General features: G+C 39.4%; 1 protein-coding gene across 4 annotated transcripts in view; it reads right to left on the bottom strand.

The window, feature by feature from the left end:
* LOC127569058 (E3 ubiquitin-protein ligase DZIP3-like) overlaps positions 1–19474 on the bottom strand; it is a 91168-nt gene that overhangs the window by 42837 nt on the left and 28857 nt on the right. Inside the window, exons 1-9 of one of the 4 annotated variants that reach the window (XM_052013347.1) lie at positions 17075–17164; positions 16820–16857; positions 13467–13607; positions 11349–11429; positions 4832–4956; positions 2642–2762; positions 1563–1685; positions 553–654; positions 214–306 (exon numbers count right to left, since the gene is read on the bottom strand). In XM_052013347.1, the coding sequence (XP_051869307.1) occupies positions 214–306; positions 553–654; positions 1563–1685; positions 2642–2762; positions 4832–4956; positions 11349–11429; positions 13467–13580 (759 nt within the window). In that variant the 5' untranslated portion in view covers positions 13581–13607; positions 16820–16857; positions 17075–17164. Of the gene's footprint in view, positions 1–213; positions 307–552; positions 655–1562; positions 1686–2641; positions 2763–4831; positions 4957–11348; positions 11430–13466; positions 13608–16819; positions 16858–17074; positions 17173–19474 lie in introns of those variants that run through there. The other 3 variants (XM_052013346.1, XM_052013348.1, XM_052013349.1) reach the window with 3 other exon arrangements.

A 19474-nucleotide genomic window follows, 5' to 3' on the forward strand; every position in this document is an offset into this window, starting at 1 on the left:
TTTGGGAGTAACTAGATATAAAGTCCAGATACAACATTCAGTCTAAATTGAAAGCAAAATTCACCACCATCAAGAAAAGGAACCAACATTCTTTGTGTATAGTAACAAAATGTAGAGATAGGCTTCTGAAGAGAAAGGCTGGTGCTCCAAACTCATTCACACCACTCTGGCCATTAACAGTCTTATATACTGCACAATATTGCTGGTAATTACCTCTGTCTGTGTGCTTCCTGCAGCACTGTGAATCACAAGTTTTACGATTATGCCTTTACAATCACTATTTATACAACTCATTGAACAGAAATTCTGTAAAAAAAAAGAACACATTTATTTGAATATAAAGTTTATCAAACTAATATGGAACAAAATTCGATCTTCTTTTTCACCAGTTACTGGATATGGTTTACAAGAATCTGGAAGGAGGAGAGTGAGCTTCCTCCCTTCATCTGTTTAATAAGTAAGAAAACAATAGTATGGAAAAATCATCAAAATAAGGGAGATGGGATGGGGAAAGAGAAAGTGAGAGGAGTCAGCAATCAGAATATTTCTCACCTGATTAGATTGCCCATGATAGTTAGAATCCTTTAACTTTTTCCAACAGGTGGTATGATACTGTATTGCACAATTATCGTCACAGAAAAGTTCAACATAACCCTGAAATGTAACAAAATTGCATGTGTATATCACCAAAATTTCAAAGAATAAATAAAATACAGTTTCTTATTTTATTTGTAATTGAATACAGAAAAAGTGGCCTTGAAGCACCCCTGCAGCATGCAGTATAACTAATTCAAAGTAGCTTTGTCAGGCACCATTTCTTGGTATGCCTGGCTGTGCACACCACTCAGTGTAGGTTCACCTACATCTAGTGTAGCCTCAACACCTCCATTTGTTTCTCCTCATTCTAAGAAAAGGACATTGTTGGTTGAGAGGAGAACAAATGGTAACAAGACAAATCTGGCCAGGGGTGGGGAGGACAGGCGGTTGAGAAAGAAAAGCTTCCATAATTACTTCAAGGCCATCTGCTCACTTTACACAGAGTTACATTCTGACCCTCGCAACAATCAACACCTAGGTTAATTGGGTGGAAAATAAATTAAACAGAAAACAGTGTGAATTAAATTATTATTCCTCTATTTACATAAACCTACACTTAAACTGATACGCTTTCTGAGACAATTAAATCCTCACTAGAAGATCAAAACAGGTGCAAAATGACCATAAAATTAGAATGCTCAGATTCTATCTGGTTTTCCAACTGTTAACAAGAATTAACACCCAAATAAAAATACCATTTTTATTATAATCTAGCCTAACAAATCTTAATTTCCAGATTAATTCTTGCATGGAAGTTGCTTCCTAATATTCAGAAACAGCATCCCATGGCACTTCCAAATGGTCAATGCAATTATCTGGCAACAATCCTTATCAGCAAGTCACAAACCAAGAATTAACTGGTAGAAAAGTGCCAGTTTTAGTTTGGCTTATTGCATGTAAGCATTCTATCTTTTCCTCTCAAGTACAAGCACTGATTTGTTTTGTAATATTCCACGAAGCCCTACCTTGTAATCGGGGTCAGATAGATAGATTTCCTTCTTGTAGTATCCTTGACAATTTAAATGTTGACAGGTTGCTATAGGATCAGGAGGATCAGTACACTTTTCAACATATTCATTTATTTTGACCTAATGGACGACAGAAGCAGAATAATAACATCCACCTCATTTCTGAAACGGAAAACATAATTTTGTCTACTTTGTACATATTTGAAGAAAAATAATCTGCAGGCCCAAGGGAAAGAGAAAGGGAACAAAAGCAATAAAAAGCAAAGACTTGGTGGGCTGAATAGCCTCCTGTATCATCTGGATTCTGCAGTTCTATAATAATCTTCAAGTTTAGCCAATTAAACCTACTCTGACATAGTTAATCAGTTACTTACAGCAACATCAGTAGATCCCAAATTCAGATTATGCATGTGGCAATGTTCTGTCTTTCTGGTGTCTCCAAATTTAACTACCAAATACTAAATTTAAGAAAGACAGTCAATAATTTGCATACCAAGAATCTGATACTGTACAAATTAATTTTCTGAAAAATCCCAACAGCAAGATGACTTTTGCCTGAGTAAGTGTTTTGCATTTACAGATCATAAATTCATTTTCGTTACACTTATTTTGGAGCATAAATGAATAAATATAAAATCAAGAAAACTGCCACATGGATGAATGAAACCTAAGCCAAATTTTAATATTTGCAAGTGTTTCCCAACAGGTCACAACTTCTAATCCATCTCATCTCTGATCAGAGGTAGTCCAAGGAAAGGTAAACAGCAGAGATTTGATGTGCCATTGTAGCCGCATTTGCCAAGAGCAAAAAAATCTGTGAAAAATTTACTCATTCTTACTACGAAGACCATCTACACCACTGTAATTTCAGCAAAAGAATTGCCTTAAAGCACATATAATACAATTGGAAGAATCAAAATCAAAAGATTCAAAACAAAATCTTGCACATATTCCCCCCTCCCCCCCAAGAGATATGTTAAGCACATTTGTGTCCCTATTCTACCATGCTTCTAAGATAGCAGTTGTTTAACTATTTTGAGTTGCTTATTTTTAATAGTTTGAGATAAAGCTCTTACTTCAAAATTTTCTGGTGTAATCTCTTCTGCTTTTAGTATAACATTGGTCCATTCTATGGTCGGAGGGTTTTCTTCAAACTCTTGCTTAGATTTTTGAAACCACTGCATGGCATCTTCAAACCTACAAAGAGATTTGAAAATCCCCTTAGGAGTTGTTTTTAATCATACTTGGCTGGACTGGAGGCAGAAAACCTATAACATAATTAAAAGGATAAATCAAGCCTGCAAAATGTATCCTTCAGGTAATTCAAAAGAACAGTTCAAGTCATGGACTGACATAAATCGCAAATTTTGAGTTGAATTTGGATCAGCCAAATTTTCCTGATCATTCTTTGGAAATCTTGCCTCTTTTTTTGAAAAAAAATGATAAACTCTCAAATGTTGGTGTACAGAGAATACCAAGTTAAAATGGAAGCACAGCAAGTAATTTGGTGTTTCTGCAATGGGACTGCTGTACAACAGGAAAGAAATATTACTTTGTGAGGCCACACTTGGGAGTAATGTGTGCTGTTTTAGTCTCCTTACCCAAGGAGGAGTTTGGTTACCCTGGAAGCAGCAGTAGGTTTATTTTTTTGATGCAAGGTGTTCTCTAATAAGTTCGAGTACAATGAGCCTATAATTCACTAGAATTTAAATGCAAACGATAGGGTTATTGCAGAAAGGCCATTTCCACTGGCTTAAAAATATAGAACTAGGAAGCATAGTCTCAGGATAAGGTTTTAGCCACAGCATACAGAAGTTTCTCAAGCCCTGAATCTTTGGACTTCTCTGACCATGAAGGCAGTAGAAGCTCAAACAATGATGGCTGAGATTGATTTTAGATCACCAAGGGAAGCACGGGATATCAGGACAGGGAATCAGCCATGATCATGAGGAATGGTGGAGCAGGCTCGAGGGGATGTATGGCCTAGTTCTGCTTCAATTTCTTTTTTTCTTATGATCTAACATAGAGAGAAAGCAAGTGAAAGACAAAAGGAAATGAGAGATAGACTGCAAAATTAAGAGCATTTAGTTGCTGGAACCATCTACATTAATCAAAAAAACATAATTTTAAAAATGGTGATAATGCCACCTTAAGTTACTTGGACAATGGGATAATTTCACCCTCCTGGGTTTCCAAGTTTCAAAGCAGGGTGGTCTTGACAACTCCAGTTAACTTCAATGCCTCTGGTGCCATAGCTTCTCGTAACAATATTTAGCTGTATTTTACATTAAATGTCCTACACTATCTTGAAAGCATGAACTTCTTCCACAAAAATGAGGTTTTCTGACGTCACATTCCTGTCATACTTATCTTTTTAATGTTACAAATTACTATATCCATCTTAAAAAGGTAATTTACAAAAAAAAAATCTAACCTGCAATTGATCAATCAATGCCCAAGTTGGCTTGTAACAACATCTATCACTATTCTGCTTTTGCCCCTGTTAACTTAAACTAATATTTGAAATAAGGATTTGAACAAAATATCCATTCATATAATTTAGAACTATGATTAAATGAATGGAAAGATTTTTTGGGGTAATTTTTAATAGCTAGAAGTGTTAGACATCTTTTTTATTATGGTGCACACTACTTTTGGTAAGGTAATACAATGAAACATTAGGCTAGCAATCTATGGGCCTAGACTAAGATTCCAGACACAAATTAAAATTCCACACTGATTTAATTGATTAAATAAATTATTGGAATAAAAACTAATATCTGTAATGATGATCATAAAACAACTCATCAGTTGTTAAGACCCATTTGGTTTACTAACAATCAGGAGCACGGTAGCGTAGTGGTTAGTGTAACGCTATTACAGCACCAACGATCGGGGTTCAATTCCCGTTGCTGTCTGTAAGGAGTTTGTACGTTCTCCCCGTGACTGTGTGGGTTTCCTCCCACATTCCAAAGACGTACGGGTTAGTAGGTTAACATGGGTGGCGCAGGCTTGTTGGGCCGGAAGGGCCTGTAGAAATAAAGTTTTTATGAAGTCTTTTTTTTGAAAGAGTCTACACAGTTCACAGATACAACAGAGGATGGCTGTCTACAACAATAACTAAGAGAGAGCAAAACTGAATGTAAATACTGTATAGATACATTCAAGTCAGCCCATACTAACTGAACACTTATTTCTAATGCAATTTAAATTGTTCTAAATGCTATTTAATTTTTCATATTCACCTTCAAACCCAGGTTCCTTACCTATTTTGCTTGTAGTATAAACAGCCTAAAGTGTGATAGGCCACATACAAAAAATTCTGACATTCAGGTTTCTCCTTAGTCATTTTCTCAATTGTTCTAATTTGCTTTTTGGCTTCAGCCAGATCCTACAGAGATATAAAGAGTGTAAAATAGCTGAATGACAAACAACACCAAGTCTTTAGAAACCATGCCTTTGACTGGACCTGGGAACATGTAAAATGTACCTGATTTCAAAACAAGTGGTCAGAAAGCACACAAGGTAAAATACCGAGTACAGTCAAACTTACCATCACTTTTCCCTCCAGTTACTTTTCTCTTTTACCTGCAACATATTAATTCTACCCCATGTGCCTGGTTGTGCACTTTTTATTTGCTCCAACCATATGGGATGTATTGCAAGAACTTCTTTGTTGCCCATTCTTAGCTATCCTAAAAAATGACTTCCTTGATTCAGTCTGACCTGCCATAATGATGCGTTTAAATTAATGTTAGGTGAGAAATTCGAGAATTTTAACTCAGCATTGATGAAGGAGTAAAAACAAATAGGGCAAGTTCTCATTTAAGTATTCTTATTTCAGTTCCAACCTCTGCTGGCAAGAAGGACAAGTACAGCACACAGACTAATTGAGTCTACTACTTGTTGCCACAATGCTCCAGCGATGTATAGGATGGATAATAGCTCCAGCTGCAGGAAAAGTGATCAAGCAGAGGAGAGTTTTAATGTTGTAATTGCATTCTACATTGCATTCTTTCAATACTCTCTTGCTTTGTGCTTCCTTAAACAGGGCATCCAGGCTTTTAAAGAGGAAGTGAGCTACACACTTCTCCTGAAGCTCTGTTAGCCTGATTGGTCCAGTTAAGCTGCTAGTCAATCCCGATATCCCAAATGTGGGTATTAAATCTAAATGCACAGGAATAGTAAGCTCCATGACCAGCTGTTACATCCTACACACATCAATTAAATATAACAAATTCCTTAACTACTAAAATGAAACTGATTTAAAACAATTCCTGGGTACCAACACAATTAATAAAAAAGTTCAAAATACCTAATGTTGACCAATATTGCAAAGCATAAAATTACCACATCAGTCCCTACCTCAGCTCAACTGCTGCAACAGAGAATCTCAATCAATAACAACTAATTCATGTAGCACTTTAACACAGAATAGACAGAAAAGATCTCAAGACGCTTTACAGGAGCACTTATCACTGAAAACTTTCCATGGAGCTACACAATTAGATATTAGGGCAGATGTCCAAACATTTGTTCAAGGCAGAAATAAAAACCGAAAAGGCTGGAAACACTCAGCAAGTCACGCAGCATCTGTGGAAAGAGAAATAGAGTTAATGATTTAAGCCAAAGATTTTTCATGAGAACTGGAAAATGAGAAAACGAGTTAGTTTTAATCTGCAGAAAGGGTGAGGAAAGAGATGAATAGGACAGAGGAAATATCTCAGATAAGATGATGAGGCCAAGGTTACCAAGGTGATCCCAATGCTTATGAAGCTATGTGTTTAACAGGTTAAGGATGATAGCTACAGAGAAAGATACAAGCAAAGGGACACGTTAGAGCTGTGAAATGCAGGTTAGAGCTGTCGTGGAAACCTGAAACCAAAAAGGAAAATGTTGGAGATTCCCAGATCAGGCAGTGTCTGTGGAGAGAGAAAAACTGTGCTAATATTACATTTGGATTGCCTTATAGCAGAACTGGTAAATTCTGATGCAAACAGGAAATGTGAGCTGTCTGAAATCATCAAATTCAATATCAATTCCGGTAGGCTGCAACACCTCCATCTAGTTGAGCTTTGTTGGAGCAATTTAGGAGGCCACAGAAAGAAAGGTAAGATTTTGAGAAGAATGGAGAATTAAAGTACAAGCAATGGGAAGTTCAGGTCGCCTTGCTGGACTGCACAGAGTTGCTCTGCAAAACGGTCACCTAATTTGCATTTGGTTTCTCCAATGTAGAGACTATTGAACCAGACTGGAAGAAGTGCTTCCAGTTTGGGTCTCTAAATGGTGGGAGGTGTTGCATCTCCTGCAGCTACTTAGGCAAATGCCACAAGAAGGTGGTGGAGATGCAAGAACGGAACAGGGAGTCGCAGAAGGAAGGATGCCTTCTGAATGTTGATAAGGGAGGGCAGGGGAAGGCATGTCCAGTGGTGCAATCACATTGGAGATAGCAGAAATTGCTTTGCATGCAGGAGCTGATGGGGTGGAAGGCGAGTTGAGGCGAATTCTATCCTTCCTCTGGCCAGGATGAGAGGAGTGAGAAAACAAAGGGGTGGGAAATGGCCGAAATGCGAGTAAGAAAAGAAAGAAGACATCTCAGTGGCACCCGTGTGGAAAGTGTTGTTGGAGCAGATACAGAGGAACTGGGAGAATGGAATGAAGTCCCTACAGAAAGCAGAGTGAGATTATGTATAATTGAATTAGCTGTGAGAGCCCCTGGGCCTGTAATGGATATTAGCCCCTCATCTATTATCCGAAATGGTGATAAAGAATTTAAGAGAGGGAAGGAAAGTCAGAGATGGACTGTGTCAAAGTGAGAGCAGGCTGAAAAATGGCAGCTTAAGTAATGAAATTTTCAAGTTCTGTGCAGGAACCACCATCTATACATTTGTCAATGTTCCTGGAAAAGAATTGACGAAGGGGGCTGAGTAGGTTTGAAACAAGCACTATTCCACATTTCAAAGCAGCATGTACTAAGAAGCACAGAGTCATAGAGTCATACAGCATGGAAACAGGCCCTTCAACCCAACTGCTCAATGCCGACCAAGATGTCCCATCCAAGCTAGTCCTATTTGCCAGCATTCGGCCCATAACCTTCTAAACCTTTCCAATCTACATACCTGTCCAGCCATCTTTTAAAAGTTGTTATTGTACCTGCCTCAACCACTTCCTCCAGCAGCTCATTCCACACAGAAACCACCCTTCGTGTGTAAAAAAAAGTTGCCCCTCAAGTTCCTATTAAATCTTTCCCCCCTCACCCTAAACCAATGCTCTCTAGATCTCAATTCCCCAACCCTGGGAAAAAGACTGTGTGCATTCACCCTATCTATACCCCACATGATTTTCTATGCCTCTAAACAATCACCTCTCAGTTTCCTACACTCCAAGGAATAAAGTCCTAGCCTGTTCAACCTCTCCCTATAACTCAGTCCCTCAAGCCCTGGCAACATCCTTGTAAACCTTTTCTGCACTCTATCCAGTTTAATAACATCTTTCCTATAGCAGGGTGACCAAAACTGAACACAATACTCCAAGTGCAGCCTCACCAGCGTCCTGTACAACTGCACCGTGACCTCCCAATGTTTATACTCAATGCCGACTTATAAAAGCCAGCTTGTGAAAAGCCTTCTTCACCATCCTGTCTACCTGTGGTTCCACTGTCAGTGAACTATGTACTTGTATTCCAAGGTCCCTCTGTGCTACAAAACTCCCCAGGGCCTTGCTGTTCACTGTGAAAGTCCTAGCTGGATTTGACTTTTCAAATGCAACACAACACCTCGCACTTATCCAAATTAAACTCCATTTGCCATTTCTCGGCCCACTTACTCAGCTGATCAAGATCCTCCGGTAATTTTTGATAACCTTCTTCATTGTCCATTATACCACATATTTTAGGGTTATCTGCAAACATACCTGTACATTCCTATCCAAATCGTTGATATAGATGACAAACAACAATGGGCCCAGCACCGACCCCTGAGGCACACCAGTAGTCGTGGACCTCCAGTCCAAGAAACAACCTTCTACCATCACCCTCTGCTTTCTACCATCAAGCCAATTGTGTATCCAATTAGCCAGCTCTCTTTGGATTCCAATGTGATCTAACCTTCCAGAGCAGCCTAACATGTGGAACCTTAAAGGCCTTACTGAAGTCCACATAAACCACGTCTACCGCCCTGCCTTTCTTTGTCACATCATCAAAAAACTCAATCAAGGTCATAAGATATGATCTCCCATACACAAAGCCATGCTGACTACCCCTAATCAATCCCTGTCTTCCCAGATATATGGATATCTTGTCCTTCAGAATCCACTCCAGTAACTTAGCTACTGGAGATGTTAGACTTACTAGTCTATAGTTGCCAAGCTGCTGCCCTTCTTAAATAAAGGCACAATATTTGCTACCCTCCAGTCTACCGGCACTTCACCCGTGGCTAACGATGATGCAAATATCTCAGCCAGGGCTCCTGTCATTTCTCCTCTAGCCTCCCACAGCATTCTTGGATATACCTGTTTATGCTCTGGAGATTTGTCTACCTTCATACCTTTTAAGATATCGAGTACCTCTCCTACTGTAATGTATCCCCAAGACCTCCTCATTTACTTTTCCTAGTTCTGAAGTCTTCATGTCTTTCTCAGTGGTAAAAACAAATATTCATCACGGACCTTGTCCATCTCCTGCGGCTCCAAACAAAGATGTCCCCTTTGGAGAGAGATTAGGGCCCCTCAAAGACCAGTTACTCTCTTTCCCTTAATATACTTATAAAATCTCTCTGGAGTTTCCTTAATCTTCTCTGCCAAAGTTATCTCATGCCATCTTTTTGCCCTCCTGATTTCCTTCTTGAGTACACTCCTGCATCCCCTATACTCCTCCAGGGATTCACTTGGTCCCAGCTGCCTGTACCTGACCCATGCCTCCTTTTTCCTGGCCAGGGCCTCAATATCCCTCATCATCCAGGGTTTCCTGCTGCAACCAGCCTTGCCCTTCCCTCTAACAGGGACATGCAGACCTTGAGCTCACACTATCTCACCTTTAAAAGCCTCCCACTTGCTTGTGGTTCCTTTGCCTGCAAACAACCTACTCCAATCAACCTTTGCAAACTCCTGTCTCATACTGTCAAGATTCACCTTATCCCACTTTAGAACTTGAACCTGTGGACCAGTTCTATCCTTTCCATAACTATTTTAAAACTAATACAACTATGGTCACTGGTCCCAAAGTGCTCCCCCACTGTCACCTCAGTCACCTGCCCCACCCTATTACCCAAGAGTAGGTTGAACATTGCTCTCTCCCTAGTAGGGCCCTCTATATATTGCCAAAGAAAGTTTCCTGAACACACTTAACAAATTCCACCCCACCTATGTCGTGACAGTACGGCAGTCCCAGTCTATGTTAGGGAAGTTAAAATCCGCTACTATGACAACCCCATTACTCTTACAACTCTGCACGATCTCCCTGTATATTTGTTCTTCTAATTCCCATTGACTATTTGGGGCCCTATAATACAATCCCAACAATTTGATTATCCCCTTCTTATTTCTCAGCACCACCCATAAAGCCTCACTAGATGATCCTTCAGTAATTTCATCTCTGACTACTGCTATGACATTCCCCTTAATCAAAAATGCAACTCCCCTTCCTCTCTTTCCTTTGCCTCTATCCTGCCTAAAGCACCTGTACCCCAAAACGTTAACCTGCCAGTCCTGTCCCTCCCTTAGCAATGTTTCCATAGTCACTATAATGTTCCAGTCTCATGAGGCTATCCAAGCCCCAAGTTCATCTGCCTTACCTGTCAGACCTCTTGCAAATAAATGCAATTTAATCCAATAGGCTTTCCTCACTGACTTTTATTCATTGTGAATTGGAATTGGTCTATTATTGTCACTTGTACTGAGATACAGTGAAAAGCTTGTCTTGCATACTGTTCATACAGATCAATTCATTACACAGTGCATTGAGGTAGTACAAGGTAAAACAATACAGAATGCAGAATAAAGTGTCACCAGCTACAGAGACAGTGCAGTGCAGGTAGACAACAAGGTGTAAGGTCATAATAAGGTAGATTGTGAGGTCAAGAATCCATCTTATCCTACTAGGGAATCGTTCAATAGTCTTATAACAGCAGGATGGAAGCTGTAATTGAGCCTGGTGGTCTGCGCTTTCAGGCTTTTGTATCTTCTGCCTGATGGGAGAGGGGAGAAGAAAGAATGTTTGGGTGGGCGGGGTCTTTGATTATGCTGGCTGCTCTACCAAGGCAGCAAGAGGTATAGACGGAGTCCATGGAGGGGAGGCTGGTTTCCGTGATCTGTTGAGCTGTGTCCACAACTCTCTGCACTTTCTTGTGGTTGCGAACAGAGCAGTTGCCATACCAAGCTGTGATGCATCTAGAGAGGATGCTTTCTATGGTGCATCGATAAAAGTTGGTGAGTGTCAAGGGGGATATGCCAAATTTCTTTAGCCTCCTGAGGAAGTAGAGGCGCTGGTGAGCTTTCTTGGCTGTGGTGTCTACATGGGATAATTTTTCACACAAATAGAGAAGATTGCATGCTTGTTATTACCACTAATGCAGTTTAGTACACAACACTTTCTGATTCAAACAGATAATACCACATTAACATATTAAACAACAGGTCTTTATCAAACCATTCATAAAGCTTTCATAAAATTGATTAAACAAATCATTTGGATTTAGAAGCAAAAGCACACTGATCTGTTTAATAAAAGCAACAATAGTTTCATGCAACATTTTAAGATTACAAATGGAATGACCAAGAAAATGGTACCTGTGTCTTGCTTCTAGAGCAGAGTGCCATAACAAAGTAGTGTAACAGCAAGAGATACTGCACTTGACTTATACGACATACCTGAGCAAGAAATGTGAAAACATTTAATCATATTTATACATATTGCCTTTCTACATGCTTCCACTGAAAGAAATTATTTATATTTCGGTAGCAAAGAATATCCCAGAATGAATTAAAGCCAATAAAGTGCATTTACATCACTAAAGTTTACTTGTTTTTGTAAAAATGAAAGTCTGCATGTGCCGACAAATCACAGAAAGACAGCAAGACAAATAACTAATAATTTGCTTTTGTGATGAATAATTGGCCAGTATAAATGGGAAGTTGCTTTATTTCACTCTGAATAATGCTATGGGGATTTCACATCCATCTGCAAGTGCAGTAGGGCCTCTGTTTAACATTTTATCCGAAAGATAAGACATAGTCGATGTGCTCAAGTTTCTAGACCACAACCTTCCAATTTTAATAAAATAATACAATGACATTTTTGCCAATAGGTATAGCTTTGCAAGTCAAAGGTAATAAACAGTGTTTCAGGTTGAAGACCTGAATTTTAGAACATGTAATTATTAAAGAGGTATAGATGTCCGAGTAGGCTTAAAGGTGAATAAATCCCCAGAGTCTGACGAGATGCATCCTAAGATGCTAAAGGAGGCAAGTGATATGATTGCTGGGACCACGACAAAATTTTAAATCTTCACTGGCCACAGGCAAAGTGCAAGATGACTGGAGGACAGCAAATGTGGTACCTTTATTCAAGAGGGGCAGCAAAGATAAGCCAGGTAATTATGGGCCTGTGAGTCTAATGTCAGTGGTGAAGATGATATTGGAAAAAATTCTGAGGAACAGGATTAATGTACACCTGGAAAGACTGTGATTAATTAAACATAGTCAACATGGCTTTGTTAGGGGAGTTCCTGTCTGACCAATCTGACTGAATTTTTCAAAAGATAACAAATGTATTTATGAGGGCAGTGCAATTAATGTCTATGTGGACAAGGGCACACATGGAAAACTGGACAAAAGTTAGAACCCACAGGATCCAGTTGGCAAAATGAATCCAAAATTGTCTTGGTATTAGGAAGCAGAAATGATGGAGGAGGGTTGCTTTTGTGATTGGAAGCCTGTGACCAGTGGTATACTAGAGGCGTCACAGGAGGCGTCACAGGTGGGACCCTCACTGTTAGATACATTAATGATTTGAATATGAATGCAGAGGATATGATTAGTAAATTTGCAGATGACACAAAAATTGGTAGTGTTATTGATGGTGAGAAGGATAGTCACAGGCTACAGGATGTTGTTAATCAGTTGGTAGGAGGGGCATATTTAGGGTAGATAATAGGAAACTTTACCTCATAGCAGAGGTGTCTAAAACTAGAGGACCTAGGTTTAGGGTAAAAGCTAAGTGGCAAGAGATTTAGAGGGGATCCAAGGTAGAATTTTTTTGCCCAGAGGGTAGTTGGGATCTGAAACACATTGCCTGAGTGGGTGGTGGAGGTAGTATTCTCACAACATTTAAAAAGTACCTTGACGAGCATTGAAAACACCAAAACCGAGTTTCGGTAAATGTGATTAGTATAGACAGATACTTGATGATCAAAACCAAAATCAATTCAACCTCTGTCATCAAGTTGCATTATGCAGATGATGCTTGTGTGGGTGCACATTCAGAAATCAAGCTCTAAGTTGTCATAAACTTGCTCTGTGAAGCATACAAGAGATCCATGCTACACATCTACAAAAGTCCTCTACCAACCAGCTCCTCCTGCACAACACTGCCCCAACAATAAAGGTTCACAGTGAGACAATTGAAAACATAGATCACTGTGCACAAGATATGGCTCCAGAGATAAGGAAAAATTGGGACTAGAAGAATATTTGTTGCCTATGAGTTAGCTGTCCCTTTTCTAACAAGTACTTTTGCTTGATACTTATTTCCCCAGGATTTCCTCTGTGAGATAGTTCAAGAAAGCATTAATATGAAAAAGCACTGAACACCCAGAAGTAGATTCCCATTACAATGATAAATTATTCACTGCATTCAGGGAGCACTATGCAAAAAAAAAACTCCCTTTAAATTAGTCTAATACTTACCAAATCATTTTTCATTATAGCTGTGAGAAATACTTTGAACTGTTTAATTTTTGCATCTGTACTCATTGATGGGAAGACACCAAGTGCCTTGTTTATGTCCAATGAACTATTCATGGTCTCTTCAACATTCTCACCTTCCAGCTGAGAAAAAAAGATCAAGCAAATGGATAAATAAGTTGCAGTGGTTATGTAGTTGAGACTCAGTAGGGTTTAATTAGAAAAGAATGGCACAGGAGGCAGCAATCTAGCCCATTATGTTGGCTCCTGGGATGGCAATCCTGTCAAACACTTTCCACAGTTCTTTCCCCAATGTCCAACAAATTCTGTCACAACTAACTGTTCAATTCCTTTTTAAAAGCCCCAAGTGATTGCTTGTATTGGGTAAAGGAAACAGTGTTCCAGCTCATAACTACTGAGTAAAATAAAGTTTCCTCATACTTCTTTTGCCCAGAATTTTAAATCTGTATCCTATGAGCCATTCGCTAACGGGAACAGTTCCCCTCTATTTATCCTATTTAAACCCATCTGATCTTGTGCAACTTTATTAAGTCTCTTCTTAACCTTCTTTCCCACGAGAAGAACAACTTTCGCTTCTCCAATCTAAACTAACTAAACTGCCTCACTTCTTGAGCCATTCTATAAATCTTTCCTGCCCCCTCTCTAGGACTTCATGTCCTGCTTAAAGTTGGTGACTAGAATTAGATGCAATAACACTACATTCATTCAAAAACTCCTTTCAATTTTAAACAGCTTATGTTATTGCAGTGCAGCAAACATAAACCACATGGCTTTCTAGCTTCTGCCCCCCTCCTGATGAAGGATCTCGGGCCAAAACATCGACTGTTTGTTTCCCTCCAATGGATGCTGCCTGACCTGCTGAGTTCCTCTGGCACTTTTTGTGTATTGCTCCAGATTCCAGCATCTGCAGAATTTTTTTGTGTCTCCATAAACCACCTAGTGCTGGCATTCTTATGGACTTTAATACAGCAAAGACTTGCAATTATCTAGCTCCTTTTTTTAAAATCGAACAAGCCCAATTAGGAATTACTAGGATGGAGAACTAGTAGCTTGGTTGGTGGGATAGAATTTTTGGAAGACCTTAGAAGGAGAACAGAGAGTGGAGTGGCAGAGATATCCGGAGAGAAAATTGCAAAGTTCAGGGCCTAATTGCTGAAGGTGTGACCAGCAATGGTAGACAGGGGTGGAATAAATAAGAGGTCAACAGTTTGAGAAATTCAGTTTCTGGAATGGTCAGAAAGCAGAGGGTTAGAGATGCAGAGAGAGGGATGGTGCCACGAAGAGCTTTGAATACAATGATAATTTTTAAGTGAAGATGTTGGGGACAAATAGTGGATGCTGGGCACTGAACACAGAATGACGACTGAGGATTAGGCTTTATAAAGGGACAGGGTTTTCTACTGAATTTTTGAAAGGATTATTAAACTGTTCCCAAGATGTGAAGATTATTTACGATTTCATCTAGCACTGTGATCAAGAATAGAAGTTGGTGGTTAATTCAGAACAGGAGAACAGGTGATGGACCTCAGAGACAAGAACATATCCGAGATTATGTGGGAGAGTAAGCACAGAAACAATCAATAAAGCACATTCAAAGCTAGGTGAGTAAGACAGATTGCAGTAGAGGCAGCTGGGCTAATTGTCTCAGTAGTAGCAGCAAATAGTTTTGGAAGAAAAGGAAGTTGGGAGGGAGGCAGGGGTTACATGTAGTGAAGACAGATGGTGCGGAAGGAGAAAAGCAAAAAGTTATTGTTTGCTGTTCAGGATAGATCCAGAGACATTTCAAATTAGAATTTGGTAGGGAGAAAAAGGAGGCCACAGTGCTGGGACTGAGGACTTAGGGATCTGGGGACACAGATTCATACATACAGTATATCAGTAGAAGTCATATCGCCTATTAAATTATATACAAAAAAAATTGCAAGTCAAGCAGAGGATTCAATTCTTGAGGAATAGAATTTAAGAGCAGAGAGCTTACGTTAAACTTACATTGGTTAACTCACACTTGCAGTATGACGAAAATTTCTGGTGCCCATAATAAAAATGTCAGAAACACTTGGGAAGGTTTAAAATAAAATTCACCAGGATTATACCATAACTAAGAGAATAAACTGCTCAAACAGCTGAGCAAGCTGGTTCTCTTATCTCCAGAAAACAATAGGCTCCAGAAAAATCTAACCTTTTATTATGATTTGCCTGAAAACATGAAGGAACCATAAATACAAAAGGATTACCAATACATTCAATGGGGAACTTGGAAGAAGTTCCTTTACCTATAGAATAATAAAAAAAACAGAATTCACTGCCACAGGGAATAATTGAGGCAAACCGCGTTGAAGAATTTAAGGGAAAACTAAACAAACATGAAGGAGAAAGAAAGGATATACTGATGGGATAGCATGAAGGGTTTGTCTGGAGCACAACTGCAGCATGGATTAGGTAGGCCATTCCATTTCTGTACTGAGGACTATGCAATTAGGGAAGAAACTAGGAGAGAGTTCAGATTTAAGTCTGAAATCCTGTGGTGGGGCAGGGATGACCTGTAGATAGTGGAAGATCAGTTCAGGTTTCACAAAATTAACCTATGTATATTGTAGATAACTGGGGAGTGGAAGTACAAAATGGAAAGAGCATTTAGAGACATTGTGTAAATGCAGCTCAGGTAGAAAAGAGAGACAAGAAGGTATGCAGAATTGATCCACAGTTGGATGTGCTAGTTTATGTTAAGAATCCCCAAAACTATCAGTGTTAGTAGCCAATCCAGTAGTGACAGCAGAGAAGTGAAAATCAATGGGAGTGAAATCCAAGAAACAAGAATAGTGAACACAAAGCTAACTCCACAGGATCATTGCGGATGAGTATGCTAAGCCAAGAAATAGTTGCAGGGAGACTAGATGCAGACAAGTAGTGGCAGCAGCAGTAGTGGCTGGTCCAACTCAGAAGGGACTGATTGAGGAATTTTAAATGGCGAGGGAACCATCGGAAACAACTGAACAGCAGTCAAGGGGCAGAATCCATAATAAGCTGCAGGACCGATCTGAGTTATTGTGATATTCGCAGTTAGGAAAATATATGGCCAGATCAGCAGCAGGGATATTAAATGCCTTCTTGTGAAAACTCCCAATAGGACTGTACAGCATTGGTAAGTGGAAATTCTGCAAAGCATAATCAAAGCTGACATCAAAAATAACCCATAAAAAGCAACTCTGAAACTAAAGGCACACAGCATTTAGTTTGTAGATCTCAGAAGAACACAAATTCACAATATCATTAGTCAATAACTTAAGTTCATCTCTCTCTTTATATGGTCTGTTACATAATTTCAAACAGATTACCTTTGAATTTGCGAAGTAAGAACTGAATAATTGTAAATCTGAAATACAAAACCACAGAATGTGCTAAAATAAACAGCGAATCAGTTGGCATCAGTAAAGGAAACCATACATGTATGATCATTAGCTCCTGATAAACAACAGTCACTTGAGCATTTCCTTCTTTCTAGAGTTCACACTGTCTTGCTGTGTGCCTTCTATCTTATATTTTGTAATTTAACTATAACACTCTTAAAATGCAAAAAAAAATTGACCTACTTCAAAACAAATTGATTCTGCATCTTCAGGTCTCATTTTTGAACTTTGTTGTTCATGGCTAAACATGGCACTATCATCATTCAGAAAGTTTATGCAGTCTGTAAGATAATAATGGGTCTGGTAAAAATCCACTTCAATTTTACTGCTTTGACCATGAGAATTACATTTCTATAGGCAGAGGGTCATTGTACAGCAGAACACCATTTTCCTCAAGCCTACTCGCTCCCACTTTTCCATTGGATTGTCTTGGCACACAAGACTTTTACTTTATAAATAAAGGTAATTCCTCCAATGTGTTTTTCACTCCTGGTCACCTAGAAAACATTCCTTTTCATAGAACAGTACAGCACAGGAACAGGCCCTTCGGTCCACGATGTTTGCACCCAACACAATGCCAAATTAAACTAAATTTCTTCTGCCTGTACATGACCTGTACTTCAACCAATAGTTGAAGCAATTTACAGCAGCCAATTAACCGGTCAGTAAATCTTTGGGATTTGGGAAGCAGCTGCAGCACCTGAGAGAAACCAGAATGGAAGAATGTGCAAGCTCCACACAGATTGCACCAGCAAACCACTAACTTTATTTGAAGTCAGTAACAAGCATGCACAGCCCACAGCTGACATCAAACTCTTGGTCAAAGGGGAATCCAGGCTAAATGCTGTCCTGAGTTTATTAAGTGTGAGATCAGGATTAGATTTTCATAGGTCAGGATCTCCCAACTAAATCGGGAAGGACCACTGTTACGGACTCAGTGAATGTCCCTTTAAGATAGAGAGAGTGTGTGTACTTGTGTGTGTGGCGTGCTTACGTCAATAGAAGATAAAGGACGTAATGACGTTGAAGAAGTCAGAAGAAGAAGAGAGAGAGAAGGGAGAGAGACACCAGCCTGCTAGTTTTCTCTATCGATGGATGAGAAACTATAACTGTGTCTGCACTGAAATCCATGTATGGAAATTGGAAGTAATCCGGTGGAGTTCACTTTGTTGCTGACCTGTAGAAGGAAACAGGTATTTGTGTGTGGATGACCATGATTCGGATGCTTTTCGGGGTGAGGAAGTCACTACTGAGTAAACACTGGAGTGTCGTTTGGGTTCCATCATGGAACATTTGGATTTCGTATTTACTCTCTCTCTGTTTTTCTACATCTACGTCTTATCTTCTGACAACGGTGGTTGTTGAAGAAGCCCTTGCTCATGTTTCACCTTATGGTTTGCGGAACTGAACTTTAAGAACCATTCCTGAACTGGGAGCTTTGGACTTTGCCACACACACACACGAAGAGTTTAGTTTTGGGGTTAACGTTCGAGGTTTAACATTTTTGAATTCTAACATACTAACATTTTTACTTTTATTTTACGTATTATCATGAGTAGTGATTAATAAAATAGGTTTTAACACTGAATCATGCTCGGTGTGTTTCTTTTGTTGCTGGTTCGTGACAAAATTGGGGGCTCATCCGGGATTTGAACCCAGGACCTCTCCCAGACGAGCCCCCAATTTTGTCATGAACCAGCAACAAAAGAAACACACTGAGCATGATTCATGTTAAAAACTATTTTATTAATCACTACTTATGATAATACGTAAAATAAAAGTAAAAATGTTAGTATGTTAGAATTCAAAAATGTTAAACCTCGAACGTTAACCCCAAAACTAAACTCTTCGTGTGTGTGTGACAAAGTCCCAAACTCCAAGTTCCGGAATGGTTCTTAAAGTTCAGTTCCGCAAGCCATAAGGTGAAACGTGAGCAAGGGCTTCTTCAACAACCACCGTTGTCTGAAGATAAGACGTAGATGTAGAAAAACAGAGAGAGAGTAAATACGAAATCCAAATGTTCCACGATGGAACCCAAACGACACTCCAGTGTTTACTCGGTAGTGACTTCCTCACCCTGGAAAGCATCCGAATCGTGGTTGTCCACACACAAATACCTGTTTCCTTCTACAGGTCAGCAACAAAGTGAACTCCACTGGATTACTTCCAATTTCCATACATGGATTTCAGTGGCAGACACAGTTATAGTTTCTCATCCATCGATAGAGAAAACTAGCAGGCTGGTGTCTCTCTCCCTTCTCTCTCTCTTCTTCTTCTGACTTCTTCAACGTCATTACGTCCTTTATCTTCTATTGACGTAAGCACGCCACACACACAAATACACACACACTCTCTATCTTAAAGGGACATTCACTGAGTCCGTAACACCTCCCACCTAAAAAAAATTTTTCCCAAGAAAAATTTAACCGCGCATACAGTTAGTAATGTTAATAATTATCATGCTACACAACTACCGACTATCAGATTAGTACAGATACATGTTTCCCATTTAACATCGGGAAAGACAATCAGCAATCACATTACCTTTGCCTTTAATGTGAGTTATCATGAGATCAAACTCTT

Source organism: Pristis pectinata, chromosome 4 (assembly GCF_009764475.1).
Source record: "Pristis pectinata isolate sPriPec2 chromosome 4, sPriPec2.1.pri, whole genome shotgun sequence".
NCBI lineage: Eukaryota > Metazoa > Chordata > Chondrichthyes > Rhinopristiformes > Pristidae > Pristis > Pristis pectinata.